General features: G+C 24.9%; 2 protein-coding genes across 2 annotated transcripts; both read right to left on the minus strand.

Annotated features, from left to right (window-relative positions):
* Positions 1-1,106: 1,106 nt before the first annotated feature.
* On the minus strand, positions 1,107-5,901 carry LOC126548846 (facilitated trehalose transporter Tret1-like). Its single transcript, XM_050205985.1, has 8 exons — positions 5,279-5,901; positions 3,685-3,766; positions 3,385-3,532; positions 2,880-3,268; positions 2,658-2,814; positions 2,391-2,569; positions 2,008-2,273; positions 1,107-1,350 (listed from the first exon to the last, which is right to left on the minus strand). The coding sequence occupies exons 2-8, from the start codon at positions 3,733-3,735 to the stop codon at positions 1,134-1,136; spliced, it is 1,407 nt and encodes a 468-aa protein (XP_050061942.1). The 5' UTR covers positions 3,736-3,766; positions 5,279-5,901; the 3' UTR covers positions 1,107-1,133.
* Positions 5,902-6,680: 779 nt separating this feature from the next.
* On the minus strand, positions 6,681-10,684 carry LOC126551792 (proton myo-inositol cotransporter-like). Its single transcript, XM_050205981.1, has 8 exons — positions 10,517-10,684; positions 9,862-9,966; positions 9,560-9,710; positions 8,532-8,920; positions 8,310-8,466; positions 8,043-8,221; positions 7,660-7,925; positions 6,681-7,375 (listed from the first exon to the last, which is right to left on the minus strand). Exons 2-8 carry the CDS (start codon positions 9,913-9,915, stop codon positions 7,159-7,161), a joined length of 1,413 nt encoding a protein of 470 aa, XP_050061938.1. The 5' UTR covers positions 9,916-9,966; positions 10,517-10,684; the 3' UTR covers positions 6,681-7,158.
* Between the last annotated feature and the right edge of the window lie 5,713 nt (positions 10,685-16,397).

Below are 16,397 nucleotides of genomic sequence, written 5' to 3' on the forward strand. Positions count from 1 at the left end.
TTCGCTATGTAAAAAAAAGTTATAGATTTACATAATCTTGGTAAACAAATCTTATTAGGATTATAAACTGAGAAAAAATATTTTGATTGGGTGTTTGATTATTTTTGAAAAACACTGTAACTTCTTGTAAAGTTTTGTTTTCTGTTTCTGGTAGACAAAAATAAAAATATATACAAACAAATAAACCAAAAATACCAAGAATAGTAAATACATTAAAAAATCCCACTAGAAATTCAAATTCTGGGTAATATGTTGTCATAAAAAAGTTAATAATAAAGTGAACACCCAAACAGATACAGCATAAAGTGTTTCTACACCTGAAATCAAAAAAAAAAAAATGAATGAATTAATAATTGATGTATAATAAAAATTTAATATTTAAAATGAAAAAATAATTCAATGTTTTACTTTAGTCAACTTAAAAATTATATCTACTTAAATGTAACGAAAACTATGATTAAATATTTAAAAGTGTGCACTTTTACAAGAAAAAAACTTAAATTTTCAATAAATTAATCATAAATAAAAAATAAAAAATAAGGAGTTAGTAAAAGCACTTATTGAAGTCTAATTTAAGTCTAGGACTTAAATATGCTTAAACTAAAAAGCTTAAATATGCTATACTTTAAAGAATAATTAGCTTTTATACTTCAATTTTTCATAATTCAAAATATAAATATTCGCTATGAAAAAATAGTTATAGATTTGCAAAACCTTAGTAAACAAACCTCATTAAGGTTATTAGTAATTTACTAGATAATTTATTCTTGTATTATTGCAAAGAATGTGATAAATTTTAAATCTAAGAGTAATTTAATTATTTGTAATTTTATTGTTGATTAATTTTTGTACAGTCATGCAAATAATATTCTACTTATTTCTTTAATCTTAAAAGTAATTAAATTCATGATAATGTATATTCTGATATTCTGTGTTTGTATAGTTGTACAGTTAATTTATCATTTATTTTATTAAATCTACTGTGCATATTAATGAAGAAAGATATATGATTTTCTAATTTATGTTTGTGCAGCTGTATGGATAGTTTATTAAAATTAAATAATGATATATAATTATATATATATCATGACAATTATACACTGAGAAAAAATATTTTGATTGAGTGTGTGATTCTATTTGAAAAACTCTGTAATTTCTTGTAAAGTTTTTTTTTCTGTTTCTGGTAGACAAAAATAAAAATATATACAACCAAATAAACCAAAAATACCAAGAATAGTAAATACATTAAAAAATCCCACTAGAAATTCAAATTCTGGGTAATATGTTGTCATAAAAAAGTTAATAATAAAGTGAACACCCAAACAGATACAGCATAAAGTGTTTCTACACCTGAAATCAAAAAAAAAAAAATGAATGAATTAATAATTGATGTATAATAAAAATTTAATATTTAAAATGAAAAAATAATTCAATGTTTTACTTTAGTCAACTTAAAAATTATATCTACTTAAATGTAACGAAAACTATGATTAAATATTTAAAAGTGTGCACTTTTACAAGAAAAAAACTTAAATTTTCAATAAATTAATCATAAATAAAAAATAAAAAATAAGGAGTTAGTAAAAGCACTTATTGAAGCATTATTCTACATATTTCAATAATTTTCTATGAAAGTTTAATATTAGTGCACAATATTTAATTGAAAATTCTAAGTTAATCTAAAAATGTGCATTTTAAAAATCAAAATGAATGTTTTACCTATTTAAAATAAAAATAACAATCTTTGTCTAAATATTATTAAGTTAGTTTTAAATTATTTTTCAATCGGAATATTAAAAATATTTAATTATAGGTTTGTGATAATAATTTTGAATCATTTTTTCTTTCATTTAATTTTTTACTCTTGTAATCATGTGTGTTTGTATGAAAATATCATAGTTAATAATCATAAAAATATGTACATATAACATGTTTCAATATTTTTCCGTGCAGTAGAAAAAACACAATGTACTATTAATTAATTTTTTTGATACCATTTTAACTCACTTTGCGGGAAATATTTCGGTGACTAGAGTCCACGAAACGGGAATCATTCCAATTGATGTAACTAAGGTAGTAGTTAAAAAGAGTATTAGTACTGTCCATGATGCCCATGATTTGGAGTTTTTAAAATAAACACCAATGAGTCCAATAAGTATATAGCAAATAGAGCAAACCGATGACGTAAATAGCGTAAGAACTCGTTTGCCTAATTTACGTATCAGAAAAACTGCCATTATACTTCCTGTTATAGAAGGGATTATCACGTATGCCTGAAAATACAATCAAAAGTGTATAAAAATTAATAAATATTATATTTAAATAATTTTTTCGAGGAAAATTAGAATAAAATAACTAAAGCACCATAAAATAGTTTGTAAATAACATACTATTGGCCATTCGACGTTAACAGGTCCAGGAAATGTATCTAATATAACTACTAAATAAGGGAATAACGGTAATCCACATAATAAGTTTATGCAGAAAAAATATATCGTCATTAAACGTAAAGGCCTTAGTACTTCAGGCTCCAAAAGTTGCTTCCAAATATTTGTATTTTCTTTGTGATCTATAAAAATGCCACGACTCGTTAAACTTACTGTTTGATGAAATAGAGCAAAATAATTCTTCTAACTACAATGAATTAATAATATTACGTTGTTCGTCATTGTTAGAGGGAACGTTGTATCTAACCATTTCTTGAAATTCGTTTTCACATTTCTCATACGAAACATTTCCTCTCAATCTGCTGAGGTTTCGATGTGCTTTTGAACGTTTTCCTCTGGCCAATAACCACATCGGAGAATCTGGAATCTAAAACATATAATTCTTGGTTATTTTTTTATGTGGTTAGCATTACCAATTGCGAATCTAATTACCGCTATTAATATAATAATGGTCAAAATTGGAAAAACCGTAGTTATTAGCACCGTCAATCTCCATTGCTCATTATAGCTGTATAAAGTAAACAATATTATGGATCCGACATAATAAAATATATCCAATGATGAAATCAAGACGCCTCTTAGTTTCGGATCGCATACTTCACCGGCATATGCAAGACTCGGGGCTTTTGAATATCCCAGTCCAAACGCCATTAGGCTCATACTGGCGTATAGCATTTCTACGTTTTTAGCAAAATACAACATAATCTGTGCTATTAGGAACAGTATATTTGTCAGTATCATACATTTTTTGTGACCAAGACGGTCCAGTAAAAGTGAGGACAAGACATGTCCCAGTAGTGTGAACAAATGTGATAAACTATCTGAAATGTTATTTATTTTTTAATAATTTAAAAATACTTATACGTACTTATTATTTGGTTAATAACTAAAAACACAATTTGTGCATTTATATTCAATAGAGTTTTGATATAATTACCAATCCTAGATGTTTCTTCTCTTGTTATGGTTAAAAATTCATTTTCGTCTGGCCTGTTATTTTCCAAGGTACCTATAACTATACTAAATATTGCAACATGTATGCCGAATTGAAATTGTAATAACCATATGCTTGATATTGCCCAACACTATTATATAATCATAAATGGTTTGTCGTTTAAATTATTAAATTATATATATTTTCATACTTATATACTTAATTAATTACATGATATTTATTTACTATTTTCTTCAAAAAACAACCTTAGGAATGTGATTTGAATAAATTAAAAATAATTACTTGAGCTATTGTTGATTTAAATCCATATTTATATTTATTAATTCCTTCCATAATTTTGGACGTGGGGTTATTCTTAAGCTCTCTATAATTAAGAATAATATCCAGTAAAGCAAACAGTTTGTTTTAAAGTATTTTAAGAAAAATTAGTTATCAAGTTCACATAAAAAATGAATGTTTTGTATCGATTAAATTTGAAATTTATTAAAATGTAATATCTTTTAGTATACTTTTAAGTATGAATTGTTATTCCAGAAACTCATTTCTCATTAGTCATTACACTTTAAAGATAGCATTGTCAATCTTTTGTGTTAATCTTTTCGAAAATTAATTTCATCAAATGTGGTCTCAGAATTAAGAAACCAACTAACACGGATGAATGCAGTACCACATGTAGTTTGTCAAAAGTTATGAGTTATGAATCGATTATAAAAGAATTAGCATCAAGTGTAGAAAAAAAAATCAAACCAATTCAAAAAAATTAATGTATAATGTTAAATATTACTCATATGAAATATATTATTTGTTTTCTAACAAATAAATACAAAATATATTTTTAATACATTTAAATAAACATTTTTTTTTCATATTTTATATTTTTATAATTCAATGGTAAGCAAGAAACAAATAAAAAAAAAACCAAAAACCATGCAATTTTAGCACGTAATATTTATCTGTTTAATATACTCAATTTACTCTTGGTTAATTTCGTGGTAATTATATTATTTTTCAAACCAAATATTATGGGAAAATAATTTTACTTATGGTCTGTAAGTCTTACAACAATATTTTCTTACAAAACATATAAACCATAAATTATTTTGGTTGTAAAAACCACTTCATTCTTTTTTTTTTTTTTTAATATTTTAGATACCTAATTTTATTTAGGATATTTATTATTATGTTCAGTATTTTGATGTAGATTATTCTATGGTTTATAAACCATGAGGTATATAAGGTGTATTTTAAAGTACTATATAAACATATATTTCGTCAACTAACATTACGACATATTCTGTGGTTAAAAGTATATTGTTGATTTATATTTAAGAATTCGTGTTAAATATTAAAAAATGGAATTTTTAATTGAAAGTTATATAGTTTTAAATAATTAGATACTAAATGTTAATTATAACATGTTCAATCGAATTAGTTTGTGTGAATATAATTTAACTTGCTCTGATATCACGTAATCATTTACAAACATAAAGTGTTTAAAATTTTTACTATTTTTTATCAGCTATCGCGTGATTAAGTACTATAAGTATTAATTATTATACAGCATAAATATTGGTTAATGGCAAATCATGCTTGTGTTAGTCATGGCACAGGTCTAACCGGTGGCATATGTTGGTTTGTAATAAGAAAGTACACCATGTGCAAACTTGCCCAAAAGATGTATTCTTGATGACCACATTTAGCAATTACAGTAAATGAATAAAATAAATGATTATTTATTATAATGTTTTATTATGCAAGGTTCAATACCAAATGTCGGGATAAACTAAATCTTGAGTTACTACTGAAATAAACGCGTTTTCGTGCTCTAAAAAACCTAAAAATATGATTACATTTATATCGTTAAAAATTATCATACCTGCTAAATGCCAAAAACGCTAAAAAAATATGTTTTTAAAAATATTTTATTTTTTATTGAAAACCAAAAATTAACAAATTCATTTATTATTAAATTAGGTATTTTTAATTGAATTAAAAAAAAAAAAAAAACTATATACTTAGTCTAGATGTCTTGAATATTACACTAACTATATTGATTATATTGACACAGGATGGTAACACACATACCAACAGACGATTGACATCAACTGATCGTATTCGGCGTATTCCTTATCGATCGATTTTATGTTTTTTACAATTCACAAATTATTGGGAAAACACGTGGTAGATGGATTATTTAATAATTTATACTTATTTTAATCGTTTTAATTTATTTTTTTCACTTTCTAATATTATCAAGTTAATTATTGTATACACTATATAACATATTATTTTTTATATCAAATATCGTTTTAAATTTTTTAAGAACAAAATATGTCAAATTTATTTAATTTTTTTTTAACTTTTATTTTTAATACATACAATTTGTAAATACATTTTACAATAAACAAATTTAAAAATAAACATGTATTTTAAATACAATTAAATGAAAATATGAATCTTCCTTCACTACTATAATTAGATATGATGGAAGAGTTGTCTTAGTCACGGTGTTTGTGTCGCTAAGTGGCGGTTGATGTTAATGAACGTCTGTGGAACAACATTAAGTACTAGTCGAAAAATATTTCTATCTCAATCTCATTTTATGCTTCTGTACATAATATAGTATACATTATTTCGTCTGTAATCCATTATAATTCATTGTTATGTATATGATTGACCATTTTTATTTCAATGCTAATTTATTACATAATTATGGATATTTTTTTTCAGTTAAAAAATAAAATGTTTATCACCAATCAACAATTCTATCATCATTTATCTCAATATAAATATTATAAAACAAATAAAGGTTAGAAAAGACTTAAATGTGCTTAAACTAAAAAGCTTAAATATGCTATTATTTAAAGAATAGTTAGCTTTTATACTTCAATCCTTCATAATTCAAAATATAAATATTCGCTATGAAAAAATAGTTATAGATTTGCAAAACCTTAGTAAATACACCTCATTAAGGTTATGTAATGAGTTAAGAATAAGGTATATAATTATTATTATGAGATGGTATTTTAAATGTTATATACTTTTTAATATTTATCTTTAACTCCTCACTTCGTAAGATAAACTACGGGGTTGTGTAAAATAATTTTTCATTTTGAATAAATTAAAGTACGGAAAATATCAGTTGTATGAATTATCACTTACCTTTCGAATGATTCGAAATGTGAAATTGTATTTGATGTGACTTGATGTAGTGGATGCTGGATGACCAGGGTGAAAAAAGGTATGTAAGAATATTATATTCAACAAGTCGAGAAATATAATGTTAAAGTGAATTAAAATTATTATAACTTATAACATTTTGACACAAATTTGATACAATGTTAGGTAAAAGACTGAGCATGGAATTGATTGTTGTTTGTCCTTTTATAGGCATGATATGCCACGTTTGTGATTGAATTTGGAGACTGTGGCGTTTGCTCCTTTGTGTGTGATCATTAGTAATTTACTAGATAATTTATTTTTGTATTATTGCAAAGAATGTGATAAATTTTAAATCTAAGAGTAATTTAATTATTTGTAATTTTATTGTTGATTAATTTTTGTACAGTCATGCAAATAATATTCTACTTATTTCTTTAATCTTAAAAGTAATTAAATTCATGATAATGTATATTCTGGTATTCTGTGTTTGTAGCTGTATGGATAGTTTATTAAAATTTAAATAATGATATATAATTATATATATATCATTACAATTATACACTGAGAAAAAATATTTTGATTGAGTGTGTGATTCTATTTGAAAAACTCTGTAATTTCTTGTAAAGTTTTGTTTTCTGTTTCTGGTAGATAAAAATAAAAATATATACAACCAAATAAACCAAAAATACCAAGAATAGTAAATACATTAAAAAATCCCACTAGAATTGAAAATTCTGGATAATATTTTGTCATAAAAAAGGTAATAACAAAACAAACACCCGTACCAATACTGCATAAAATGTTTCTACACCTGAAATCAAAATAAAATGAATAAATTCAAGATTGATGTTTAATAAAAAATTAATATTTAAAATAAAAAAATAATTCAATGTTTTACTTTAAGTCAACTTAAAAATTATATCTCCTTAAATGTAAGGAAAATTCTGATTAAATATTTAAAATTGTGGACTTTTACAAATAAAAAAACTTAAAATTTCAATAAATTGTGCTTATAACATGTTTCAATGTTTTTCCGTGAAGTAGAAAAAACACCATGTACTATTAATTAATTTTTTTGATACCATTTTAACTCACTTTGCGGGAAATATTTCGGTGACTAGAGTCCACGAAACGGGCGTTATTCCAATTGATGAAACTAAGATAGTAGTTAGAAAGAGTATTAGTACTGTCCATGATGTCCATGATTCGGTGTTTTTCCAATAAACACCAATGAATCCAATAAGTATATAGCAAATAGAGCAAACCGATAACGTAACTAGCGTAAGAACTCGTTTGCCTAATTTACGTATCAGAAAAACTGCCATTAAACTTCCTATTACAGAAAGGAACATCGAAAATGACTGAAAATACAATCAAAATTGTATAAAAATTAATAAATATTATATTTAAATAATTTTTTCGAGGAAAATTAGAATAAAATAACTAAAGCACTATAAAATAGTTTGTAAATAACATACTATTGTCCATTCGACGTTAACAGGTGCAGCAAATGTATTTAATATTGCCACTAAATATGGTAATAATGGTAATCCAGATAATAAGTTCATGTAGAAAAAATATATCGTCATTAAACGTAAAGGCCTTAGTACTTCAGGCTCCAAAAGTTGCTTCCAAATATTTGTATTTTCTTTGTGATCTATAAAATATCCACTACTCGTTAAACTTACTGTTTGATCAAATAGAGCAAAATAATTCTTCTAACTACAATTAATTAATAATATTACGTTGTTCGTCATTGTTAGAGGGAACGTTGTATCTAACCATTTCTTGAAATTCGTTTTCACATTTCTCATACGAAACTTTTCCTCTCAATCTGCTGAGGTTTCGATGTGCTTTTGAATGTTTTCCTCTGGCCAATAACCATATCGGAGAATCTGGAGTCTAAAACATATAATTCTTGGTTATTTTTTTATGTGGTTAGCATTACCAATTGCGAATCTAATTACCGCTATTAATATAATAATGGTCAAAATTGGAAAAACCGTAGTTATTAGCACCGTCAATCTCCATTGCATATTATAGCTGTATAACGTGGTCAATGTTATGGATCCGCCATAATAAAATATGTTCAGTGCTGAAGTCAAAGCGCCTCTTAGTTTCGGCTCGCATACTTCACCGGCGTATGCAAGACTCGGTGCGTTTGAAAATCCCATACCCAACGCCATTAGGATTGAGCTGGCGTACAGAATGTCTATGTTTTCAGCGAAATACAACATTATATGAGCTACTAGGCACGGTATATTTGTGAGTATCATACATTTCTTGTGACCGAGACGGTCCAGTAATAATGTGGATAAAAGATTTCCCAGAGGCGTGAACAAATATAGTAGACTAGCTGAAATATTGATAAAATATATTTTATGACACGACAATTTAAAATAATACATAATATAGAACTACCTACTATAGTCAGAAGTATATTTGTCAAATTTTAAATGTATTTTAAAGCAGATAATAAAGTAATTGAATGAATGTTTTTTTCTAAATATTTATTTTGATAAAAATATATATATAATAAAATATATATATAAATATATATATATTAAAATCGTATTCAAAATACTGTTGTAATATTACTAACTGGATTATGTAAGCTTTAGGGGACTAACATTTTGATCATGTTACTATATCATGTTACTTATTTAGTGACTTAACATTTTTATTTGTTGAATAAATATTTTTCAAATTCAATGAATATGAAGCTCAGTTAAAAAAAAAATATTTAATAATATATAGAAAATTATAGTTTAATTATTTATTTATTTAATTATATTATAGATTTTTTTATTTATGTTTAATATGTTGTATTTATAAATTTGGTATCTTCGTGTATTTTAAGTGTTTTGAATGAGTTTAAACTTTAAAGCATTATTTTTTTAATTTATCACCATGTGTTTTACTTAAAACTAAGTATAAAGTTTATACTTTAGAGCTTTGTTGTTAAACTGATTATTAATCTTCATATTGTACTCACCGAACCATGACGCTTCTTCGCTTGTCATAGTCAAAAATTCGTTTACGTCTTTGGATGCATTATTTTCTAAGGCTCCAATAACTATAGTTGGTACCATGACTATTGCACCGAGTTCGATTTGCAAAAACCATACTCCTGATATTGCCATACACTGTTTACAAACGTATAAATTTGTTCATTTTATAAATTATTGCTCTTTAATTATCACATGATATATAAATTACTATAACTCTTTTCAGATAACTTATCATTGGTACACGATTTGAATTAATTAATTAATTTATTGATTTTAAATTACTTACTTGAGCTAAAGTTGATTTTATGCCATATTTATAATTTTTAATATTTTCATCCATATTATTGGAAGATATAGTTTTGTTTTCTACAAATTAAAAAAATAACAATTCCTGAAAAGATGATTGTATAATTAAAGTCAACTAACAACAAAGAATGTATTAAATCGATTTAATTTAATTTGCTAAAGAATATAGAGAATTTTTTTGCAATTCATTAAATAAATTCAATATAAACATACTAAAATAATCTAATATTTAAGTAGCTACTTAAAATGCTTAACAGTTTTTTATCACTTCTATATTTAACACACTCTATTATTCCTTTATAAATTTATAATTTAAAATAAATATAAATATATCTATGGAAAAATTAATCTTTAGGTAGTTACAGAATATTCATAAATCTGAGTATTTTACAAGTTGCAAGTGTGGTGATATTATTTTAAAATTTTTTTTAAATTTATTTTTAATATTACTCACAATATATGATACATATCAATGTACTTTTCTAGCTAAATTTTAGACAATGTTGATTTAATTTTTTAAATTCAATTGCATTTGTTTATAAATATATGTCTTTTAAATTCATCGAAATGTATTACAATTGATTTTAATATTTTCTTTAAATTTATGATTTTTAAAAATAATAAAGTGATTTTACTTCTCGTCCGTATATCTTGTTGCAATTAGTACATTCAAATTAATTATTTCTAAATATTAAAAATACAGAAAATTTGAAAAAAAATATAAAATTTTCTAAAAAAGATCACTAGATATTAACTAAAATATTTAATTGAATCAGTTTATCCGATTATCACTCAACGAACACTGATTTAAAAACAAGTATATTCATATTGTTTATTGCACTTAATTAATTATGTGGCCACCTAAGTACTTTATACTATCTTTTATCGTAATACTTTTAAACTACAAGTTGGTAAATAAAGTTAAATATACTTCTTCCTCCGCCGCCATCAGTTTAATTATTGCCGCCAATCTACGTAACAAAATATCTCTTAACCATTTACATACTCATTACTGTCGCAATCGTTAACCATTTTTCGATTTTTAAGTAATCTATATATTGTATACAAATGAGTATAGTATTATGTAAAAACAGTTCCTACGGCTGCTGTTGTTAAGGGTTATTTTGAATAAAATAATTTAAAACAGTATTTTATTAATTATTTATTTTCACTATTGGTGTATAATTTGACTTGCTTCTGGAGAAAAATGAACAAACATAGAACGCGTTGCTATATTGATGTATCTTGGTTTTAGTGTACCTCAGTTCACGGGCAAATCGACATCGATGTGCCTCAAGTTGTGAACTAATTTTATTGATATGTGATTCAAATAACTCTTTAAACTTTCTTTATAAAACAATTTCTGAAACATTCATAACTTTTGAGTCAATAAACTACAAACATAAGTACCTACATTGCCTTTTAAACTTTTATATAAAAATACAATTCACCAATTTATTTTTAAATTTTTTTTGTAAAATGAAAGAAAAAAATATAAAATAATAATTAAAAAAAAATTATAACTAAAATGAACTTTTAAAGAATTAAAAATTAAATAGGCATTATAGTTATATGAATGTGATAATTGATAGTACGCGGGCAATATTTAAGTAAGATGTTCTAGTTAATTCTTATAGGTACATTAATCTATCATTTTATAAATGTACAGTGGACACCACTTATTTTTATATCAGTACAAGTGATTCTTATAACTGAATGAACTTAATGGCTGTAGTGGAGAAAGAAATGAAAACAATTTTAATCAATTGTTATACTTATTTGTTAAAAAAATAAAAAAAAACGTATTTTTGTTCGTGTATCGTTTATTTTAACTATTCTTGAAATATAATAATGTACTGCTCGTTATCTTATATATTATATAATATTATAAAACTAGTTTCTCAGCAGTACGGCTGATACTTAATAATTTTAATAATATTAAACAAAAAATGTAACAATTCGTTAAATATTAATTTTTATAGATGTGGAGGTCTGTAAATCCATTTGAATGTTTCTAACTCACGGTGTTTCTAAAATTAGTTTCAATTTGCTGAAGTGTTAATAAAAAAAAACTTTGCTATACAAGTACTGTTAGGAAACGTAAATATAAATTTTAAAGTTGATATAAGTACGTTTTCATATATTTAAATGTTTTACTGGGAATATATTTTGTATATTAAATAGAAAATAAACAAACAGATTGTTCATAAATTAATTAATCTTTGAATTAATAGAAATAGTCACTGTCCAATTACTCAAATTTCTGCAGTATATTTCAATGTTAAGAAATATTGGCGTTTCATTCATTTTTGGATACTTTATTTACAATGATTATCTACCTTGGAAAGAAGATCTAAATTTCTTAATGTATAGATGATTTTTTTGAGATCTAAGTATGACTAAAATTATATTTTATAACTATAATTTTATTTTACGTGAAACTAAATATTATATATTCGAATAATACCATATAGATTGTAGCTGCAAATTGATATACCTAATATGTGTATTGTGGTGTACCTATAAGCAATAACACTCTAAATAGGCACTATGATATCTATATTATAATCTATTACGTATAAAATCAAATGTATTTAATAAAAAAAAAAAAAACCACTAATGCATTATTTTTAAAAAGTATTAATACAGGATTATATTAGTCGTGATTGAAGTAGAGGAAAACAATAATAATACTAACTATTAGGTATATCAAATGTTCATACAGACATACAGTCATATATTGAATTGATAAGGGAAAAACTTAACACCAATGAACAATGACCGATAACACACAAGTATTAGTTGTTAATCCTTTTTAAAACTGTTTTGTTCGAGTAAAACATAATACGTGTTAAATGCTCATTTGAGAGGTAGAAGGTACTTTTGCCACCAAGAAATGTAATAGGCCATATATTTGAGATCTAACATAACAGTTTTGGAAGACTAAGTAATATTATTGATAACTAATATACTTCAAAAAGCTCGTAATTCACTTCAAAATTAAAATAATGTAATACATTTATTTCTGAGCTAAGTATCTAAAAAAGAAAAGTTTAAATCCAAAACTATAATTACATGTTTTATTTTAATATATAACACTGATAAGTAGATTTAAAAATTGAAAAAATAAAATAGCACCGCGGTCGTGGAGTGAGTCAAGTAAAAAAATAAAACAGCACGAAGGTGTGTGTATAGCAAATCGAAGCAGAAGTTGCTCATTTAAACTGTGTAAAATACAGACAAATATGTTATACCATATAACTAATTTTCTAATAAATCAATTAACTCTCAACAAACTCCAAAACATCAGAAATATTGTGGATAACGTGCTTTTGTAAAAATCATCAAAATCGTAAGTTTAGAAACTATGTTATAAATGAAAAAGTGCGAACTTCTTAATGGAAATTTATATTAAATTCGAAATCACGGTAGCCGTTTCTAGCGTCGTTGGCGCCATAGATAATAATTCTTTATTATTATTTGTATTGGCCATTGATGATAAAATTTAGTGATATCACAACAAAAACTCTTCGTGAACTACGTATAAAAATGGCTAAGTAAAAAAAAGTTATTAGATGTTTAAGCACTATAAAGATATGATATCATGAATAAATGCTAAGTATATTGAATTTAAGTAAATTTTTTTTGTTTTAATAATTTATTTACTTGGCGATGAATTATTTCTTAAAAGAAACAAAATGTGATGAACAAAATAATTAAATGACGAAGGATTATTAAAATATAACTTATTATTATTTAAAAAATATTATTATTAATATTTATATAATACAATATAATTATTATTAATATAATTTATTATTTGATAACCCAAAACGGTCATTGATGGCTGGTAATAAACTAATAACTAATACTGAACTCATCATCGTCTAAGAGATTTTCAATTTTCTGTTTTTCTCGGTATCAGAAAATATTGAAATTAAATTCATTAACATTTCATCAGAGTCAAGAAATATGGCACAAATGATAGACATCGACAAACGAGCAGTTGATGAATTTATAACAGATATTATTAATACCGCAAGAGCTACTGCAAAAGAATACGTTGACGAGTTCGTCGAAGACGTAATTGAAGATTTGTTGTTGGTAGTGTGCGGTGACGATGAGACTTTACCCGAAGAATACGTGCCGTCAACGGAAATGGCTGCGAATTCGGTCAAATCTACAATCGAACAAGGACCTTCTGCTGACGTTTTCGTTGACGGGCCAAAACTAAGAGTACATGAAATGGTAAATGTAGATGACAAGGTATCAGTCGAGGGAACGGAATCGAAGACTGTTGGGAGACTCGGTCGGTTGTATATAGATCTAGATGTTAGCGTACCTCAGCAGGTTGCTTCACGTCGACAGATATTTGCCACGACTTGAAAGAGTATTAAACGGGTTTTACTACGTAAATGTTGCATCCGAAGCGATTAGTGTCCGCGGGTCAAACTCTCACCCCTTATTTTTTTTTTAAATCTTCATTAGCTTATTTTTTATTTTTCGTAATTTAAAATTTTTTTAGACAATTAATATATACTTACATATTATAATATCTTCCCAGATAATTCATCATAGCTACATACATTTTAAGTATTGAATCCTTTTTTGGTCCATACGCCACATCGCTTCAGATGCAACACATACGTAGCAAACCCCGTCTGACGCTTTTCCAAGCCGTGGTGAATATCCATCGATTGTGGAACTGGTTGCTGCGATACGGTAACATCTGTATCTAGCCAGCCGACCGAGTCTCTCAACAGGTTCTTGATTCCGTTTCCTCGACTGGTACCGTGTCATACAGTTACCATTTTTTGTACGCCGCCTTTTGGCTCGTTAACCCCCAAAGAAAGGGTTAACGAAAAAAATCACTTTTTGCCAACTCCAAAAGAACGGAATTATTGAAAATTATATAAATAAAAAATACAACTATCATTTTCAAGAAAATGTCAATTTTATGTTGCAAAAAGAAAAAATTGCATATTTTGCATATGGACCGAAAAAAAGAAAATTGTTTTTTCACTAAATATGTGTTCTAGGTAATAAACTTATATTGAAATTAAGTCTTTATTTTTAAAAATATGTTATTAATTATTATACTAGGTATTGTTCAAATAAAAATAAATACGTATGTTCTACATAATACAATTTTATTAAAAATAAGTCCATGATTATATAACTGAAAATAATAAATCATTTGAAAAAAAACGTATTTTGAAGTAAATATTTTTTATTTTTATTTAACTCTAATTTAGATGGTTACCAAATATTTTTTCTTATTAACAGATATTATAATAATAAAAAAAAAATAGCTTTGTGCTTGAACATTGAACCATTTGAATCGATGACTCAAAGATATTATTTTATCAATATCACTGTTGAGCCAGTTATCCAAATTACTCAAGTGAACTTTGATTATTAATTAATATAGTTCGTAGGTTTAAAATAAATAAAATAAAATAGATACTTGGTATGAAGATAATTTAGACTAATATTATTTTTTTTACTTAACTGCAAATAAGATATAGATAATTTTTATTATTATTATTTTTTTATTGTGTCAAAAAAAACTAAAATATAAATTAAAACGTTTTTACATTATTTAAGTTCAAATTATTTTATTGATGAAAACCAACAAATGGTAATAGTGGCTTTTTATGTACTAGATATTTACAAATGTATAAAAAAAGACTAAATACTTACCTATTGAAATAAGAGCACGTATCTTTCATCCTTAAATATTTCTACATTGACGGTAGTCTTTAAAATAAAAAATATTTAGAATTCTAATTTTAATTGCATCTTTGAGCTAATAATAAATAATAATAATCGATTTTTAAAATTATTATGTTAATTATCATCTTACATGGTCAGGTGGTGGTATAAGCAATTATAAATAAAAATAAAAACACATCGGCTACTAACAGTTCTTAAACTAACAATCGGTATACACAATACACTGTAATATAGACACACAGTATTGCTATAATAGAATAACTATTTTGTGCATATATTCTAAATAAAATGTATATTATTAATAATAACATAGTATATAATAAATGGTATATTTAATTTTTGGTTTTGCGCCACTGGCCTAGCTACGGCTCTGATAACAATTACAGATTTTGAAACACAAACACAAATTATAATTGATACAGACTGCTCAAATGATAATATAGTTTATTTTCATAACAAAGGTAAGAAGTACATAACTAATGTAAAGTACAGTACTTAAAAGGAGGATCATATAAATACTATTATAATATAGGTACATCTAACTGTAACAAATTATAAGTACATAAAAATAAACACATTGTGTAACATAAAAAATAATTATTTTGTTTATTTGTATTAAAGTCTAAACACAATAGATACTATATTTAATCAAAATCATAAAATACATACTGAAATTACTAAATTATTTTTAATTATTTTACCACATACAGTAAATTTTTATATTTAATAATTAAATTATTTCATATATTAAGTGTTGGACTAGTGACAGTAAAAAAGGTA

Source organism: Aphis gossypii, chromosome X (genome assembly GCF_020184175.1).
Source record: "Aphis gossypii isolate Hap1 chromosome X, ASM2018417v2, whole genome shotgun sequence".
Classification (NCBI taxonomy): Eukaryota; Metazoa; Arthropoda; class Insecta; order Hemiptera; family Aphididae; genus Aphis; species Aphis gossypii.

Bases quoted from the DNA above. Each gene is read 5' to 3' on its own strand.
- LOC126548846 (XM_050205985.1), bottom strand. From the start codon at position 3,735: ATGGAAGGAATTAATAAATATAAATATGGATTTAAATCAACAATAGCT. The intron at 2,815-2,879 runs GTAATTAGATTC...TATATGTTTTAG, and splicing joins CCATTATTATATTAATAGCG to ATTCCAGATTCTCCGATGTG. The intron at 1,351-2,007 runs GTGAGTTAAAAT...TTTTGATTTCAG, and splicing joins ACCGAAATATTTCCCGCAAA to GTGTAGAAACACTTTATGCT.
- LOC126551792 (XM_050205981.1), bottom strand. From the start codon at position 9,915: ATGGATGAAAATATTAAAAATTATAAATATGGCATAAAATCAACTTTA. The intron at 8,467-8,531 runs GTAATTAGATTC...TATATGTTTTAG, and splicing joins CCATTATTATATTAATAGCG to ACTCCAGATTCTCCGATATG. The intron at 7,376-7,659 runs GTGAGTTAAAAT...TTTTGATTTCAG, and splicing joins ACCGAAATATTTCCCGCAAA to GTGTAGAAACATTTTATGCA.